Source organism: Heptranchias perlo, chromosome 5 (genome assembly GCF_035084215.1).
Source record: "Heptranchias perlo isolate sHepPer1 chromosome 5, sHepPer1.hap1, whole genome shotgun sequence".
Lineage (NCBI taxonomy): Eukaryota > Metazoa > Chordata > Chondrichthyes > Hexanchiformes > Hexanchidae > Heptranchias > Heptranchias perlo.
In genome coordinates this window covers 72,445,135-72,463,569 of record NC_090329.1, presented here as the reverse complement: position 1 = coordinate 72,463,569, position 18,435 = coordinate 72,445,135, and the positions used below count along the sequence as shown (strand labels likewise).

Genomic DNA, 18,435 nt, shown 5'->3' with positions numbered 1-18,435 from the left:
CTGTTTCCCTTTTGTAGCTGGCATTGTCTTTAGGAAGTAAGGGTAATAGGTTCATCAGAGCATGTCAGAATTTATAGTGGGTTCCTCACACTCAAAAAGTTTGAAAACAACTGCAATAGGGAATACCAGTTCAGTGTTATTTTGAGCAACAGGATTAATGAGTGAAAACCTTCATTCATCTCTGTTGAAAGTGCGCGCATGAATATATAAATGCTAATATTATGTAGCTTTCCTATTAAGATATGCCAAATATATCCTAAATTTTTGTTAAAACTAACAAATACGTAGGAACATGAGTAAGCCATTCAACCCCTCGAGCCTGTTCCACCATTCAATGAGATCATGGATGACCTGTATCCTAACTCCATCCTCCCTCCTTGGCTCCATATGCCTTAATACCCTTGGCTAGCAAAAATCTATCGATCTCAGATTTAAAATTATTAATTGAGCTAGCATCTACTGCAGGAGAGAGTTCCACACTTCTACCACCCTTTGCATGAAGAGGTGTTTCCTAACTTCTCTCCTCAATGGCCTGTCTCTGATTTTTAGGTTATGTCCCCTTGTCCTGGACTCCCCTACCAGTGGAAAAAGTTTCTCTTCACCCTATCAAGTCCTTTCAAAATCCTAAAAACCTCAATCAAATCACCCCTTGACCTTCTATATTCCAGGGAACACAAGCCTAGTTTATGTAATCTCTCCTCATAATTTAAGCCTTGGAGCCCTAGTAACATTCTGGTGAATCTGTGATGCACTCCTTCCAAGGCCAATATATCCTTTCTAAGGTGCGGTGCCCAGAACTGTACTCAGTCCTCCAGATGTGGTCCAACCAGGGCTTTGTATAGCTGTAACAAAACTTCTTCCCCTTTATATTCTAGCCCTCTAGTTATAAAGGCTAACACTCCCATTAGCCTTTTTAATTTTTTTTTATACCTGACTACTACATTTTCGTGATCTGTGTACATGGACCCCTAAATCTCTTTGGAACTCCACTGTTCCTAGCTTTTCACCATTTAAATAACACTCAGATCTATCCTTTTTTGGTCCAAAATGGATGACCTCACATTTACCTGCACTGAAATCATCTGCCACAGTTCTGCCCATTCATTTAATTTATCAATGTTTCCATAATTTTATGCTCCTTTCTACACTGCTTACTATGCCACCAATCTTTGTGTCATTGGCAAACTTGGATATATGGCTCTCTATTGTGTTATCTAAGTCATTAATAAATATTGTGAATAGTTGAGGCCACAGTACAGATCCTTGTGGGACAGTACTAGTCACTTCCTTCCAATTCGGGTACATACCCATTATCCCTACTCTGTTTTCTACTATCTAACCAATCTCCTAACCAGGTCAATAATTTGATTTCAATTTTTTTTTATTCATTCATGGGATGTGGGTGTCACTGGCGAGGCCAGCATTTATTGCCCATCCTTAATTGCCCTTGAGAAGGTGGTGGTGAGCCGCCTTCTTGAACCGCTGCAGTCTGTGTGGTGAAGGTTCTCCCACAGTGCTGTTAGGAAGGGAGTTCCAGGATTTTGACCCAGCGACGATGAAGGAACGGCGATATATTTCCAAGTCGGGATGGTGTGTGACTTGGAGGGGAACGTGCAGGTGTTGTTGTTCCCATGTGTCTGCTGCTCTTGTCCTTCTAGGTGGTAGAAGTCGCGGGTTTGGGCTTCCATGAGCTTTAATTTTAGCTAACAGTCTGTTATGTGGAACATTAACGAATGCCTTCTGGAAGTCCATATAAACTACATCCATAGACAGTCCCCTATCTAAAACTTTAGTTACTTCCTCAAAAAATTCAATTAGGTTGATTAGTCATGACCTACCCTTTACAACTCCATGTTGGCTCTCTCTAATCCGTTCAAATTTCTCCATGTGCTCAGTCACCCTGTCCTTGATTATAAATTCCAATAACTTCCCCACAACAGATTTTAGACTAACGGGTCTATAATTTCCTGGTTTCTCTCTCTCACCTTTCTTAAATAATGGAGTTACATTTGCAATTTTCCAATCTAAAGGGACAATTTCTGGATTGAAAGAGCACTGGGAGATTATGGCTAAAACTTGTGCAATTTCCTCACCTACTTCCTTTGAAACCCTAGGGTGGAAACGATCAGGTCCTGGGGATTTCTCAGTCTTTACTGCCATTATTTTTTCTAATACTGTTTTCTTGCTTACGTTCACTTTAGTGAGTTCCAGTCCTTGATTCGTTATTAGTTTTCCTGGAATGTCAGATATATTATCCTTTCACTCTATTGTGAAGACAGACACAAACTAATTGTTCAACAAGTCTTCCATTGCCTTATTTTCATGTGCAATATTACCGGCATCTGTTTTTAAAGGGCCCACACTACCCTTGACTACCCTTTTTCTTCTAATATATTTTGTGTATTGATTGCATTTGAAGATTAAGATGAGTGCATTGTTCATCTAGAGGGAGCTGTGAGCATTCACATCTGGCTCCTTTGGCAAGACTGGGGATCAGTGTCTGGAAATGCATTGTTTCCTGGGTAAATTTGGGTAAACCATTCCATACAAAAATTGCCCACTCCACAGCTGTATAATGTACAGTCCAACATTTATACTGGTGAATGATTCATTAGCTGCTTGAAAAGTATTAAGTATATTGTGATTGGCTGATTTGTTTTTTGTTGCTACAAGAGAAATTGCACAGCATGAAATGATATATCGCTAGAACACACATTCCTGTACTTTTGTTGGAAAATCAAAAATAACAAAGATAAACAGGTGTTTTTGCATAAATGGAGAATATTTTGTTTCTAGAAGTAAAATTAGAAATGTAATAATCACATTTGATTTTCAAATGTTGACAGAAACACTGTCTTCTGTTTTGTTGCTATTTGGCATAGTTATCGACTAATATGATCTAATGAAAATGTATTGCTGTCCACACTGCAATATTACAGCACCATGTACTTCACTGAAAGAACAGCACAAGTTTAAACCTTCTCCCTCATTACAGAACGTATGCTGTTATATAGATCACACAGTTATTGGTTTAATTCATTGCCAAAGAAAATTGAGTGAGCAGCTGACATTAGATAAGATGAATAAAAATCTCTGCTGTAAAAAACATGAAAATATTTTAATTACCACTTTCCTAACAGTTATCCTAACAATTTGTTCAATAACCATAGATGATGTGAGAAACTGGAATAAAAATTATTGTAATTCATACATGAATCTTACATCACTGGTACTGGCAAAATTGTAAAGCTTGGCATATTTGTTAATCCCTCATTTTCTTATAATCAGCTCACTGTCCTCAATGTATCGTGCTATAATGCAATGTCTGGCAGAGCTAATAGTAAAAGCACATCAGTACCTCAGGGGTTAGTGACAGTAACAAGACATACAGCACAGACAGATGCATCACTTTAAAAGTCAAATGTAAACACCAGTTCTGTATCAATTCAAGTGACTCAACTTGTGCATTGCATTTCAAGGAGAAGCTGAGAGAATATTTATCTATTTTCTGTAGTTTTTGTTTCACATACTTAACATGCTAACATATTTTATCAGGGCAAAAAGGTAGTAGATTTCAGTTGTGTGTACCATAGTATCATGGTCCATCTTTGAGTCTACTTTCATAATTAGCATTCAGAGTTACTGAGGTAGCAAGACAGGTTTTCTTACAACTTATAGAATTCCTTTCTCTTGACCCGTTTGTTTACCTGGAACTAACATTTTTCATAAATGGTGAAGTATTAACTTCAATGGACCTTGCTGTGTGCAAATTGACTGCCACGTTTCCTACATTACAACAGTGACTACACTTCAAGAGTACTTTATTGGCTGTGAAGTGCTTTGGGATATTCTGAGGTCATGAAAAGGTGCAAGTTCTTTCCTTCCTTCCTTTCTTTCTTTCTTATGTATTGACTGCCAATGTGGATATGTTGATGCCTTACCTTCACCCATTCACGGTGGATGAGATGTATATAAGGGGGTTGTGAGGCATTAGTTGCTCTTTTGCAATAATGCTTGGCAGCCTGACGAAGGACTACTATCAGGTAAAGGGCAAAGTTGCCCACATTTGGGGACTGTGATGACAGCAGAGAAAACTGTGGCCAGAGGTTGGCAGGAATAGTTTGGTTACACAGAGTCATGGAAGTAGGAGTTTATTCCTCCACACTATTCAAGGTTTTAATAGGTAATGACGTCGTTTCAGAAAGAGTTATAAACAAGCAGCTCAGAGAAGAGGCGATCGGAGCACTGAAGTGCAGGGATGTTCTTATTGGTCCAGGAAGGCAGCTGCAGAAGTTGATGATCAAGTTGCACAAGTCTAAGGCTCAAAACACCTGAAGAAACTCAGGAGGATAAGGCAATTTCAGATGGAGATTTGCCGGGTCAGCTCTGAGCATCATAGAGACGGGTGGGTCAGCAGCACATAGTGTGCCGAATGATGTTAGGGGGTTTCACAGTCTGGGGATAGTACAAAGCAAGGGCGGGTTAGAGGAGGTGGAGTTGGACAACCACTCATGAGCGCTCGGGAAAAAGCAGAAAGAAAGCTCACTCCTCACCTCACAGACTGAATATACAAAGGTACCATATCCTGGGAGAGTCTGTTCAGTCACACGGGGGGTTTGGGGAGCAGATCTGTATCATACCTCATGCAGGATGAACTAGCCCCATGTGTCTTATGTACTCAAGATAGAGACATGGGAGGCCAAGTGGTACACCAACAGGCTGAGGGGAGGGGGAGCCATTTAATGGGCATGGCTACCTAGTCTAGGCAGTAGAAGGACATGCTGAGATGGCCCGCAATGGAACCCAGGAATGGCATCTAAGGTGGTTAATGTGCTAAATGGAAATTGTTTTCCCAGAAACTAGACAAGTGATTTGTTATCTTATCTAGGTCAACAAAAATAACCTCACACCCACTGTGTTGGAAAGTCCTTTGATCCTACAAAAAGAGAAATTAAAAGAGAGAGTCTGGAACTCAGGCAAGAAGAGAGGCAGCCTTTCTTTGAAACAGGACGGCTATGACGATTTTTTTAAGGGAAAACTGTGAGGGCTTTCATGGAGGCAAAGAGGTTAGAAATGCTGCAGGATAGTTAGAAGTTGCGTTGTTTCACGCAAATAAGATGACCCAGTGATGTGTGCTGGTGTGGCATGGTCCTTATGCAAAGGTAAGTTCTACGGATTGAATTGAGTGAGTCTGGCCATAAGGTCTGTTCTGTATGGTCACCTTCCTGTGAAATAAGGCAGCTGTGCGATTCATATCTGGCCTTGTATTACCAAATGTTTGCTTGGTCCTCTGAATATCTGGTTTAGGTCACAAGGGGGGACATTTATTACAATCCTAACCATGATATCGTACAAGCAGATATAGAGGAGTGTGAGTAAATTCCCACAAAAGTAAGACACTCAGACCTCTAATGGGAGTGACTGACACCACTGAACCCGAGAAGGTGTCTAGGCAGACTTGAATTATAACAGGAATGTTTTGCTGACCTTGGACATTGTCAGTAAGATAATCCTACTACAGTGCATTAGTCTGGAAGCCTGAAATCTTGTGGAAAGCAAGTAGTCAAGCGATAACAGAAAAATAATAATGCTATCAAAACTTTTTTGCCCTGAGTACGTTGTTTTTGCAATCATAGCAATACTATAGTTAGTGAACAGTTCAATAACTTCATCAGTCTTCCCCTTGCCAATGCTTTTTCATTTTTTGTGATGTTACATCACCTTTGACTTTGCACACAGCAATACCAGCAGAAAATAATTGTTCATCAATATACTGTAGTCACAAGCACAGCCTGAAATGCTTGGAATGTAGCAACAGCACTTTAAAAGGCATCTTAGCTCATATTTGAGATGTTCTACAAAGTATGGAAATACAGTTGATACGAAATGTGTATTCAGCCATTGAAATCTTTATTTATTTGTATCCACTGATGCAAATCCTAAGAATGGGCTCTGTTAATGTTTATGCTGTTTCAAATATCCATTTATTTCAGTCTGTTACATGTAAATAACATGGGATCTGCCTTTGCCGTTATCACATAAACAACCTGATATTTAGAAGACCTGTTCTGTCATGATCATATATTTTAAATGGATCAGGTATTAGCACCTTCTGCGCTATTGTATTCTTAAAGACGTACAAGAAAGAAATCAACATTAAATCTCAAAACACAACACAGCCTTCAATGACGTGTTCAAGAAATTATCCTTCAGCAATTTCTTTTAATTCTGGACTCCTAATTTGCACCATCATGTCTAACATCCCAGACGGTAGCCGGAGTGACACAATGGAATTAAAGATTTGTTTATATTTTGAATTCTTCTCTTCCTCCTCCCAATATAATGAACAAAAGAATAAAAATTGTTTTAATCTTTTATGAAGAAAAAATCACAATTCATGCTAGATTTTTCCTAAAATGTAAAGGTTCTGGAATTAGGTCCATAGTCTAAAAGGTAATTATTTGAATATATATTCCCATTTTTCTAATAAGAAGCATGCTATGGCTGTGTCAAGTCAAATGTGTTAACCATCAGGCTACAAGCATTCTGGAGACATATTGAAAATCATTCAGTATGTTGCTGGCAGACTACAAGTTAATTATTTATAGATCACTTCCATAATCGGAGAGGAAGATAGGCTTGATTATTTTTGGACAAATCAGTCATGTTGGATTAAGGTCAATTCACTAAATTACAGTTGCACCCAAATGTATTTTCATACATTCCAGAAATTAAAGGATTCAAAGCAGCTTGAAAGCAATGCTTCAACACAACCACTGCATGCAATATGTCTTTACCAGGTGGCAAACAGGGCTCATCACAGTACAGAGAATAGGCAGGCTCAATGTCAGCTTTTGAAACGAGGACGAGAACGAGATGAAGTGTGGCATGATCAATAGAGAAAGGAGGAAAAAGCATTAAAAGTAATGAGGACCCAAAGAATGACTTAACAGCCACTGGAATTCAGAGAAACGTTCATCATTTCAATAAAAGGTGACAGTACAACATTAGGAAATTACTGCATTGCAAAGTGTTTGGGACTGAGAGCAGATTGTAAGCTATGACCAACTGGAGCAAGGTCCTCTTACAAGTCTGTAAACACAACAGTGCAGTAATACTTTAATGGCATTCTCAGTTTCTTTTTTTTTGTTTTGACTTGGATCAAAAATGAAGATGCTCCATATTATACTACAGAGCTAGTTTGTATGTTAGGTTACACAATGGAGCATGGTTGTCACCTGTACTGTTTTAAACTCGCCTGTCAATTTTTTCAGTAGGTTGCCTGGAAATGTGCAAAAGCCATCTAAGGGGTCATTTTCTGACCTCACGCTCCTGACGAGGAGCCTCGGCTGCTAAATGCACAAATCAAAAATTGTGTGGCGTGCGGTCTGGAATTTGCAATATTTGCTCTTTGTAAATGGGAGCATGAAGCTAGAAAATTACCTCTCTGGTTTGTTCTTTTAAAAAAAACACAATTTTTTTACATTTTTCTTCTGTACAGGCATTAATTAATGTTTTCAATGAGCTTTCATCAGCAGCAAAGACGATATCAGCACTCAAGTCATAGGCACACCCCTTACCCTGTCCTTATCCTACCCCCCCTGACTGTTAGACTGGTGGAAAGGTGTCAACCCAAGGTGGTGCAGGAAAAGGAGAAGATATACATTTTGTACTCATCGAATTGAAAACAATGGGTACATATGTGGAGGTGAAATGTATCTGAAAAGTTTCAGTTACCCTGCTTTCTCACCATTCTATAGTTTGTCAATGGGAACATCCATGCTGGAAAAGTTAATTTTGTAGTCGTGGTAACAGAGGCACATCCTATGGAGGCTTACACAATGAAATTATAAAGTAAAAAGTAAATTGAAGTAAATATTTTGCTTTTAGAAGCCACAACAGGATTTAATATTGCTCTTAACATAAAGTCATTTGTTTTTAGGCTCTGTTGCTGCTAACAGCCAGCACATTATCTCATTATCAACTGGGAGTACAGCAGAAATTAGATAACATTCTGATTCATGAATAAGTCAATGCAGAATTCATTGCTTTATCTAAAGCCTGAGTGAGAATGGAGAATATACCGATCCCTCCCCGCTCCAATGTGAGGCAAGCCTTGAGAGACTTCCATTGAATGTAAACTCACAGCTGTGATAACTATCTCCTCCATTTTCTTTTGCATTGAGTAGGCTCCTAAAACCATTTCACTTTGTGAAGATTGGTATAACAAAATATGAAGCTGTCATTTTTCTAAAGATTAATGGCTGAGTCACAGGGCGACATCTCTTCAGTTTAGATGCAAATGAGTGATCCTGCAATTAACAGAACTGAACCACACCCATAACCCAAGAGAAAGAAGCTGCTTAACTGTGGCAAGCAGACTTTTTCAACCCTGCTTATTCCCATTGCTTTTCTACTGCAGAGCATCAAATGTGATAATGAAATATCAGAGTACTTACTATGCAGTAGAAAAGCAATGGGAATAGCCACGGCTAGTTACGGTGAAAGTACTCTGATATTTCACATAACATGAAGATGCTCCATATTAACAGGAATGTATTTGCTGGCTTGAGATGGGATAGTTGCATAACCACCATTTATTATATATACAAAAACAGGTTTGCTTAGTTATGGGGCTCAATTTTAAAACAGAAGTTTGGGGGCAGGGGGCAAAGAAAATCGGGATCTTCTGGAGTAAGCGGGAATCCCGACTCCAACACAATGAAGAACACGAACGAGCCAGAGTCATCTGGGTGCACGCGCCGTTGCCGAACCCAGAAGTTCCGCCGGCAATTAAAGCCACCGGGGCGATATTTAAACCAACAATTCAAGTACTTGTCTGTCTCAGCATGTTTCCTGTGCTGTGTGAAACACACCATGATGAAGGAGTCGTGTTTCAGTTGGCAGCCATTTGGACATTTAAATCCCTGATTGACAGATGGGAATAAAAGGTGAGTTATTGCAGCAGGGCACTTAGTTCTCTCAGACAAACTTTTGGCTGGGAGATCTTTGTATTAGGACCAAAAATTCTTGGTTTCCACTCAGAATTGTTCTGTTTACACATATTGTCCAACTTTTCAGACCCCCTGAAACTGGGGGGCATGATGGTTACATTCACCACTACATCCGAGGAAGAGGAACATCACCATCCTCGCCAGGCATGGCGGCACTTCTGCCACTTGCAGCTGCACAACACAGTGCTGCACCACAGGCACCTGCACAAGAGCACATAGGGGAACAAAAGAGGGAGCGACGTGGCAGGAGGCACTACCCTCGCCAGAGGGTCTACAGACCAAGACTCAGCTTCCTGGACCTCTCTGAGCTGCTCCCGAATGGGCCTGGCGGCATCTCATTGCCCGTCACTGTCAAAGACACCACTGCCCTCAACTTTTTCGCCTCTGGATCATTCCAGGGTGCTACCTGTGACATCACCGGGGTCTCTCAGTCATTTGCACACAAGTGCAGAAGGCAGGTCACGGACTGCTTGTTTCGCATAGCCTCGCAATTTGTCAACTTCCCCATGGACGACCTCAGCCAGACAGAGAGGGCAGTGGGATTCCACTGTGTGGCTGGTTTCCCAAGTGTACAGGGTGCAATCGATTGCACACATATAGCAATCCGAGCAACTCCACACGAGCCAGGACTGTTCATCAACAGAAAGGGATACCACTCCATCAACGGTCAGCTCGTTTGTGACCACCGTAAGAGATTCCTTCACACGTGCACCAGATTCCCTGGCAGCTGCCACGATTCGTTCATTCTGAAGGAATCCAACATCCCCGGCCTCTTCCACGCACTGAACACCCTTAAGGGTTGGCTCATGATACCTCTGAGGAACCCCATCAGTAAGCAACAGTGTTGACACAACGACAGACACATCGCCACCAGGTCTATAATTGAACATGCAATAGAACTGCTGAAGATGCGATTTCGGTGCCTCGATCATTCTGGGGGAGCGTTTCAATATGCAACAGCGAGAGTGGGTCGCATTGTAGTAGTGTGTTGCATCTTGCGCAACAAGGTGCAACAGAGAGGTTGAGGAGGCCCCATCCCCTCATCCACCATTCACATCTGCCATTCACATTGAGGAGGAGCAGAAGCAGGAGGAGGAGCAGGACGAACCCATAGGCAGAGCAGCAACTCACCTGGCTGCTTGTGAGGCAGGGAGTCACTCATATACGAATGGTTCTCGTTACATCAGAAAGTGAGAAGAGTCCAGTTTTCACACCACCTGGAAAGAGCAGCTCCAACACCAACACCCCTCCCACTCCCTGCACAAAACAGTCCTACAACTATACATACACCCACTGTAAAGTAACCCACTGGGTGGCATCAAGTGTCGCTATTCATGGTGAAGCACATGAAAGAGCGCTATCATAAAATCCAGTCAAGAATGGGCAGGACGTGGCAAGAGTGGTGAGAATGATAACATTTAATGTGACTCTAACAGAAACCAAATATAAATGAAAAACATGACAATCTGTCCCACACCCTTGTGTATACTCTTCGTGATCACAAATCCTTAGCCTTTCTCTTCCTACTGCTTCTACGTGGTGCATCCCCTGTGGCTGCAGAACAGGTAGTGGCAGGCTGCTCATGTACATGGCCAGACTTTCGGCAGATGCTTTCGGCCTATGTCCTTTGGGCTTTGGAGCCTGTGAGAACCCCTCCAAAGACTGCTCCACCTGCACTTGTGCAGGGGCTGACACAGCCACCTGGGGAGGAGGCAGCATTGCGGGTACTGGTTGAGAGGGGGGCAATGGGTGAGACATGGTAGTGCTTTGAGTGGCGTCCTCACTTCCATGTCCCCTTTTGCCATCATCCCTCTCCTGGACCAGGCCCACATCACTCCTACCACCCTGCTGGACAACAGTTTGGAGAACATGTGTGATGCCTTGTAAGGCCACTTCGAAAGTATCTGTCGGCCTGTTTAAGGCAGCAGAATGTTGTTCACCCCGAGTCCGAACGGCTGTTGTCTGGGCATGAATGGACTCATTTGTGAGCCATGCTTGAAGCTCAACAGAGGCTAGCCTTCTCTCCATCGCAGACATTCCCGCACTTACCTGCGACACTATCTCAGACAGTTGCTCACATTCCGTTACATGCGACACTATCTCAGAGAGTCCCTCACGTACCAGTGCCACCATTCCACGAATGCAGGATTTGGACTCTTCCATCCTCTCCTCTATTGTGGAGAGTGCGGGTGGCACCTGTTCCAGTACCTTGCAAATGTGCTGCTGTCCTTCGATCAGTCTCCTTTTAAAGGATGGCCCCCAGGATTCAGCACCTGCGTCCAGCTAAGCAGAGCCTGGAGAGGAGTGTGCCCACCGACGGACTCTCCGCAGCTGCCCCTGCCACCAGTGTCTGCTCGTGCTCACTTGTGTGTGGTGACTCACCAGATGCCAATCCAACTAACTGACTACCATGACCACTGAGGTGTGAGTATCTGCGCTGGTGGATAGCTCACTAAGATGTGACGGTGCGCCCTCAGAGGCCGGCCGGTCCTCTGAGGAATCGCCCTCTCCCATCACTGCGGTCGTTGAAGGGCCTGTAAGAGAACAGAAGGCAATATTGAGCATCATCACAGATGTGTCATGTTGCGATGAGCATACTGAGGTGTTCAACATGCCAAGCATTGTTAAGATCAATTCATATTGTGTATTATGAATGTTAAAGTTGTGTCACCAGACATTTGTGGGGTGCCGGACTTGGTGTCCCCCACAGACGGGCGCTCGAAGGTGTGGCTGATTTGCAGGGCCTCCTCCTCTGTGTCTGTGAGGATCACTATTTGTGGAGGCTCCCTCCAGTCCTCGCCCTCTCGCATTTTGCACTCTTCTCTTAAAAGGGGAGAAAGTACAAACGTATGAGTGAGTGATGGTGAAGTGGCCAACTGATGAATGCGTTGCTTTGGGTAAGGCTAACCATGAAAGAGGCGCATCAGAGGGTGAGTATGTGACAGAGACATCACAGGATTGGGGTGAGTGGAAGTGGTGGGGTCACAAATGGGGAGGTGAGGAAGTGCTCAGGAAGTGCAGGTAAGTTGAGGATAAGTCTAAAGTGGGTGTGAGGAGTGATGTGATGGAGTAGAGTTGGCAGTGCAGAATGAGTTGGTGGGGGGGTTGGTGTTGATGTGCAACATAGAATGCAGGAGAATCAGGAAGTGTACTCACTTTTGCTGACCTAGTTCGGTCATTGAAGCGCTTCCTGCACTGGATCCCGGTGCAGGATATGTTGCTCCTGCTGGTGACCTCCTCTGCCACCTCGAGCCAGGCCTTCTTGGTGGCAGAGGCAGGGGGCTTCCTCCTGTCGGCCGGGTAAAATAGTTCCCTCCTCCTCTTCCTCACCCCAGCCAGTAGCAGCTGAAGTGAGGCATCGTTGAATCTTGGAGCAGCCTTGATCCTGTGCTGCTCCACTGGGTCTTCTTGGTCTTTGCTTCAGCAAAATCCATTGGAGCAATGGCCCTTTAAATACAGATGCTCCAGCTGATAGACTGTCATACGGGGGCGCGGTCCTCCCACAGCGCAGTTTTTGAACGGTAAACCCAGAAACAAGATTAATGACCACCAATAAAGTCGCGAGTGCGTGGGGAAAGGTAAGTTTTTATTATCCGGGTTTGACGCGCGCCCATTGATCCCTCCCCCACTGCCATCCCACCACCCTTTTCAAATTGAGCCCATGAACTTTTTCAGTCACTCTTATTTTCATTCTTGTACAGCGCCTCAAAGAAGCAGTTAAAATCACCAGAGTGTGACCTAATTAGCTATTAGTTATTTACAATGTCTTCAAAACTCTCTTAAGCATAATAAGTTATGAAATTAAGCTCATTATTTTGTTTTATAAATAAATTGACTACCCAGCTAAGATAATGTAAATAGAAAAATGTCAATTAGTAAAACAACTTCTCTCAAACTCAATTATCCTGTTAAGTGAAATGTGCTAATCTATTAAAGCCAGTCTTATAATTAGCAACCATGCCCTTTAAAGCAACATTGCCTGATAGCAGTATAAATCGTTGTTGTTTTGATTATACTGCTAACTCCCAACTCAACTCACTTCCATTAAAAAAGCTTAGAACAATCAACAGTTATAAAATCATTAGGTTGGCAACATTAATTGAAGTGCACAATTGCATGATATTAATCAGAAAAGCCTCACCAGTAGTTAACTTTATCCCCATTGTCATCCACAAGGACCATCCCCATTCCCGAAAAGCACAGTTATGTGATCCTGAATTTGACCTCAGATGCCTTGGGTTGTCACATGAGGAAGGACAGATTTTTTTCTGAGAACACTATTATAATTTATCTTTTTCCATAACAGTAAAGGTTTTTTTTAAATATATCTAATAAAATCAGCACAGAATGGGAATCTAACATGGATCCTTTCTAGACTGGGAAAATAATAATTATTTTGCAAAGTATCTTTCCTGCAGACCTTTTTGGAGCAGAGGCCACCCCACTCAAAAATACATGTACCATAAATAGTTTTTATGAAACAGTATAGAAGGAGCCACATTTTATTTATGAGGGTCACTATCCAGTATGCTGAAGTCTAAAATCAGAAAGACGATAATTGTTATAAAAACAAAAAATACTTATTGGGCCGGAATTTCACTGAGCGGCAAACGGACGCCGCCCACCACTCATAAGTAACTAACTCAACCACAAACTTTTTGCGGGCTTCTGGGTGCCAATTTGCTTTAATTGAATCCTGCAAGAAGTGCAGGGGTCGTTCACAGGTTCTCTGAGCTATGAGAGCAAGAAAAGATCGCTCTGTCCCCTCTACCAATCAGCTTGAAGCAAGCCACGCTGTGAGAACCAGGAAGTAAAACTCATTCGCAAACCACGCAGACTAAGACCCGGAAAGTGTCAGATAAGATTAGTAAATATATCATAAAATCAAATAGAGAAAGCAAAATAAAGAGAGAGTAAGATTAAAAGGCTGAGAGAAAAGAGACAGAAATAAAAAGTAAACAAATAATTTTACATTTTATTTTTATTAAAACATTTTTTAAATGTCCAAAAACCATTAAAATCAGGAGTAATGAGACTCCACATTTTTAAAAGTTAATTTTCAGTGCTAGAGAGGTTGTTTGGCAGTCATTAATACTTACCACACCGTTAAAAGTTACTTTAGACCTAATGGGCTCGATGGTACCAGGGCTGCGGGTTCGCAGCGGGGGGGCTATTGGGCGCGTGGGTAACGCGCCCGGTAAAATCAGTCTGCCCCCCACGCGATCGCAGCCTAATTGGATCCACTTACCTGGTCTTCCGGCTTCCCCACTGCTGATCTGCGCGTCAGGCGGATTGCGCATGCGCAGTAAGCTCTATCAGCTGGAGGAGCTCTATTTAAAGCGGCAGTCCTCCACTGACTGATGCAGCAACAAATAGGAAAAATTACAGCATGGAGCAGCCCAGGGGGAAGGCTGCTCCCAGTTTAATGATGCCTCACTCCAGGTATCATTAGATGGGGTGAGGAGGAGGGGGAGGACAGAGATCTTCCCCCCGGCGGGCGGGAGAAAGCGGCCTGCCTCTGCCACCAGGAAGGCCTGGCTCGAGGTGGCATAGGAGGTCACCTGCACCACCAACATATCGCCCACCTGCATACAGTGCAGGAGGCGCTGCAATGACTTAAGTAGGTCAGCCAAAGTGAGTACGCTTACTCATTCCCCTACACTCCGTCTGCAACATCACCGCCCCCAACCCACATCTCTTTCTGCACTGCCAACACTACTCTGTCACATCACCCCTCTTACCTACTCAAAGCTCATCCTCATCTTACCTGCACTTACTCACCTCGCCAGTACTCATCCCGCCACTACCACTCAACCCAATCCTCATACAATCTCATGGCTCTATCTCATACTCACCCTCTCATGCATCTCTTTCACGGTCAGCCTCACTCAACCTGCCACTACTTGTGCTGCAGCCACAGGGCATGCATCACATATATGCAGTAGGCAGCGTAAGGCAAACGTGTCGTGAGCATGAAAGGGATGCACAAGGGTGTTTGAGGGTTTGTCATGGTTTTTACTTCTTTTTAATTTCTGACCAACTCACATCACATATTATATTGGCACCACTACTGCCACGTCTTTGCAAATCTTGTCTGGTTTGTGCAATAATGCCCTTTCCTGAGAATCACAATGAAGACCCACACCTGATGCCACCCATTGTGTCACTGCAGAGTGGGTGTCGGTGTATTTGCAGGGCTGTTTTGTGCAGACGACTGAGAGACGTCGGCGATGTCCCCGGTGGCACCCTGGAAGGATGCGGAGGAGAAGTTGTTGAGGGCCGTGGTGACATTGACAGCGACAGGTAAGAAGATGGTGCTCAGGCCAGCCGGGAGCAGCTCGGCATGAAGGAGGCTGCAGATGTCCACGACTGCATGTCGAGTGACTCTGAGCCTCCGTGTGCACTGCTGCTCAGAGAGGTCCAGGAAGCTGAGCCTCGGTCTGTGGACCCTGTAGCGAGGGTAGTGCCCTCTGCGACGCATCTCTCTCTGCGGTTGCCCTCCCTCCTGCTGTGCAGGTGGATGTGTCACAGCACTGTGTTGTGGAGCTCCACGTGTCAGAGGTGGACGGCTTGGCCGGCGAGGCTGGTGATGCTGTTCGCCCTCCGAGGAGGTCATTACTGCAGCTACGGCGGCCCCCATCCGGAAGATGTACATCTGAGGGGTCCGCAAGGTAGGTACATGTGTCTGGACACCGGGGTAAGTGTGCAAGTTGGTGAATTTGATTGTCAGGAGGAGGGTGGTGGAGGCCAAACTTTGTCCCAAGTGACAGAGTGGCCTCCTGCAATGAGTGAGGGTCTCCCCCCCCCCCCACCTGTCAAATGGACCTTTGCAGCTGCCACAGGCTGATAGCTGCAGCACATCCATTTCAACTGGGAGTGTTTCCCCCAGTACGGGAAACAGTCCCAGTTGTTTCTAAAATCCCACCCCTCCTGTCATATCCCCTTAATCAGGTCTGTTAATGACCTGAAATAGCAAGGTAAATACTCTCAAGTGGCACCCCGCCGGCTTTAATTGCCTGCGGGAGTCCCACATGCGGGGGCTGCGCAGGCACGTCGGCGCGTCTGTGGGGAACCCGGAAGTGGGCGGGTTGGAGCCGGGCTCCCGACCCGCTCCGGGATTCCCCGATTTTCGGAGCCCCCCCCGCCAATAACGCACCCGATAGCGGGTGCTAAAATGGAGGCCCATATAACTCAGCATACCTTTTTTCTGGCGAGATTGGTTAGTTTCCAGCTGGGCAGGAGAGTAAGCTCACGTTAATCCATTGATTCTAGCCAGCGATATCTCTTTAAAGCAAAGCTGTCAGATCAGCAGGGAATCAGGAAGAGCAAGTTCTGGATTTCCGCGTTTGACAGTACATGTGCGCTCGCCGGAACTAGCTCTTCCATTTGCCCTGAAATAACGGTGAGCTCTGTTATTTCTTGAGCAATTTCCGGGCCACTGAATTATAAATCTCACTTACTGATATAAGATTTTCTTGTGCGGTACAATGAGGAGAAATTAGAATTAAATCTAATTAAATGTACACTGGGTCTTCCTGATTAAACCTTGCTGCCATGTAGAATCATAAAATCACAGAATGATACAGCACAGAAGGAGGCCATTCAGCCCATTGTGTCTGTGCCGGCTCTTTGGTTGAGCTATCCGATTAGTCCCACTCCCCTACTCTTTCCCCATAGCCCTGCAAATTTTTTCCATTCAATTTATCCAATTCCCTTTTGAAAGATACTTTGAATTTGCTTTCATCACCCTTTCAGGCAATGCATTCCAGATCACAATAACTCATTGCCTCATATCGCCTCTGGTTCTTTTGCCAATCACCTTAAATCTATGTATGTCAGGCTTAACTTGACAGAATGAAAGTCAATTATGTCAACCATATTTAGGTAGCTAATATTCCACAGCACACAAAGCTATCTTTGCAAAATTTAACTTGTTTAAAATTAACTCTGATTACGATCCAATCAGTCCCAAGATTAACTTTCTAGCTGCCATAAAGTACTATTTCGCTGCAGTTTCAGGCCCAATAAAATCAAATCTCCATTACAGTTAACTCCTTATTTGGAACATAGGAGCAGGTTGGTTTTTACTACATGATATTCTACAGAAGTAGGTAACTTAAAGGCAAATTATTCCTTTCTGCCAGCTCTTTCAGCCAATTGCAGTTGGAAATATTTTCCTTTATGTGCATTGTCATTAAATTTCTACCAGAACTATAATTGTTTCATGATAAAAAAGCGACTCTGATTATAGGATGAAAGCTATTAATACTTCATTTATTTTCCATGATTGCCACCACAGGAAAGGAAGCAATCTCACCTTATTGTTGGGACACCACAAAATCATCTGTGTGAAGGAGAAATTCCTGATATCAATCCTGAATAACCTTTCACTGAACCTGTGTTTAGGAAAGTAATATTCCAGATTAACTTTTTCTATACCATTGTTGGCCGTGCCTTCAGCTGCCTAGGCCCTAAGCTCTGGAACTCCCTCCTTAAACCTTTGTTGCTATAAATGCAGGTGGTTGTTGTTGTTGTATATACCTCTATCAGATCACCTCACAGACTTCTCCTTTCTAGGCTGAACAGTCCAAGTTTCTCCAGTCCTTATTCATAACTCAGAACCCTGGCATTATGCATCAGACTTGCAGACTACCTCCAGAGCTTAAATGCCTCTCTTGTTTCTTGATGACCAGAATTATGGATGCATAATTCAAAGTGCAGTCTTACTCAAAGCATTATAAAGTTTGATCACTACCTCCTCTGACCTATATTCTACTGTTTTGACTATGTACTTCAATATCCTGTTGGCTTTTGATAAAGTCTCACATGAAAAGCAATTAATTAAATTTAAAGTTGTGGTTATTCAGGGTAAACCCTGAAAAGGGCAGGAAACAATGAGTACTCATGATCGAGTTATGTTAGAGTGGGAGGAAGTACTGAGTGGGGTGCTCTGAACTTGAACCATTACTATTTCTAATATACATAAATGACCTGGATTCAGAAAGTCAATGCAAAGTCGTCATATTTGCAGATGATACAAAAATAGGATGGTCAGTGGAATTGGTTGCTCTCTGCCTGTGTAAATTCTGTACTTTGTGTTAATTATATTCAGGAGGTGTGTAACAATTGGGGCTATCTTGTATCCATATATAAGAAAGCTTATCTCGGGTGTGGTGGGTGTAATGTGGAGCTTTGTGAATAAAGGCTTGGAAGCAACTGAAAACTGGGCTCTAGTATTCCATCCTTCACCACCAGCCTATCCAGCTTATAACACCTTGCTTTCTAATCCCATAACTCTTTCTTTAAGTTTGATGATTAACTGACAGTTTTTATACATCGTCATCATAGAATCGTAGAAAGGTTACAGCATGGGAGGAGGCCATTCGGCCCATCGAGTCCGTGCCAGCTCTATGCAAGAGCA

At 43.4% G+C, this 18,435-nt stretch overlaps 1 protein-coding gene across 50 annotated transcripts in view; it reads right to left on the bottom strand.

Moving 5' to 3' along the window:
* Positions 1 to 18,435, bottom strand: part of trdn (triadin) — a 471,335-nt gene that overhangs the window by 408,482 nt on the left and 44,418 nt on the right. For 2 of the 50 annotated variants that reach the window (XM_067984607.1, XM_067984633.1), the window contains exon 3: positions 6,798 to 6,851. The exons of the other annotated variants lie outside the window; for them this stretch is intronic. In XM_067984607.1, the coding sequence (XP_067840708.1) occupies positions 6,798 to 6,851 (54 nt within the window). The remainder of the gene's footprint in view (positions 1 to 6,797; positions 6,852 to 18,435) is intronic. 50 annotated transcript variants of the gene reach the window in all.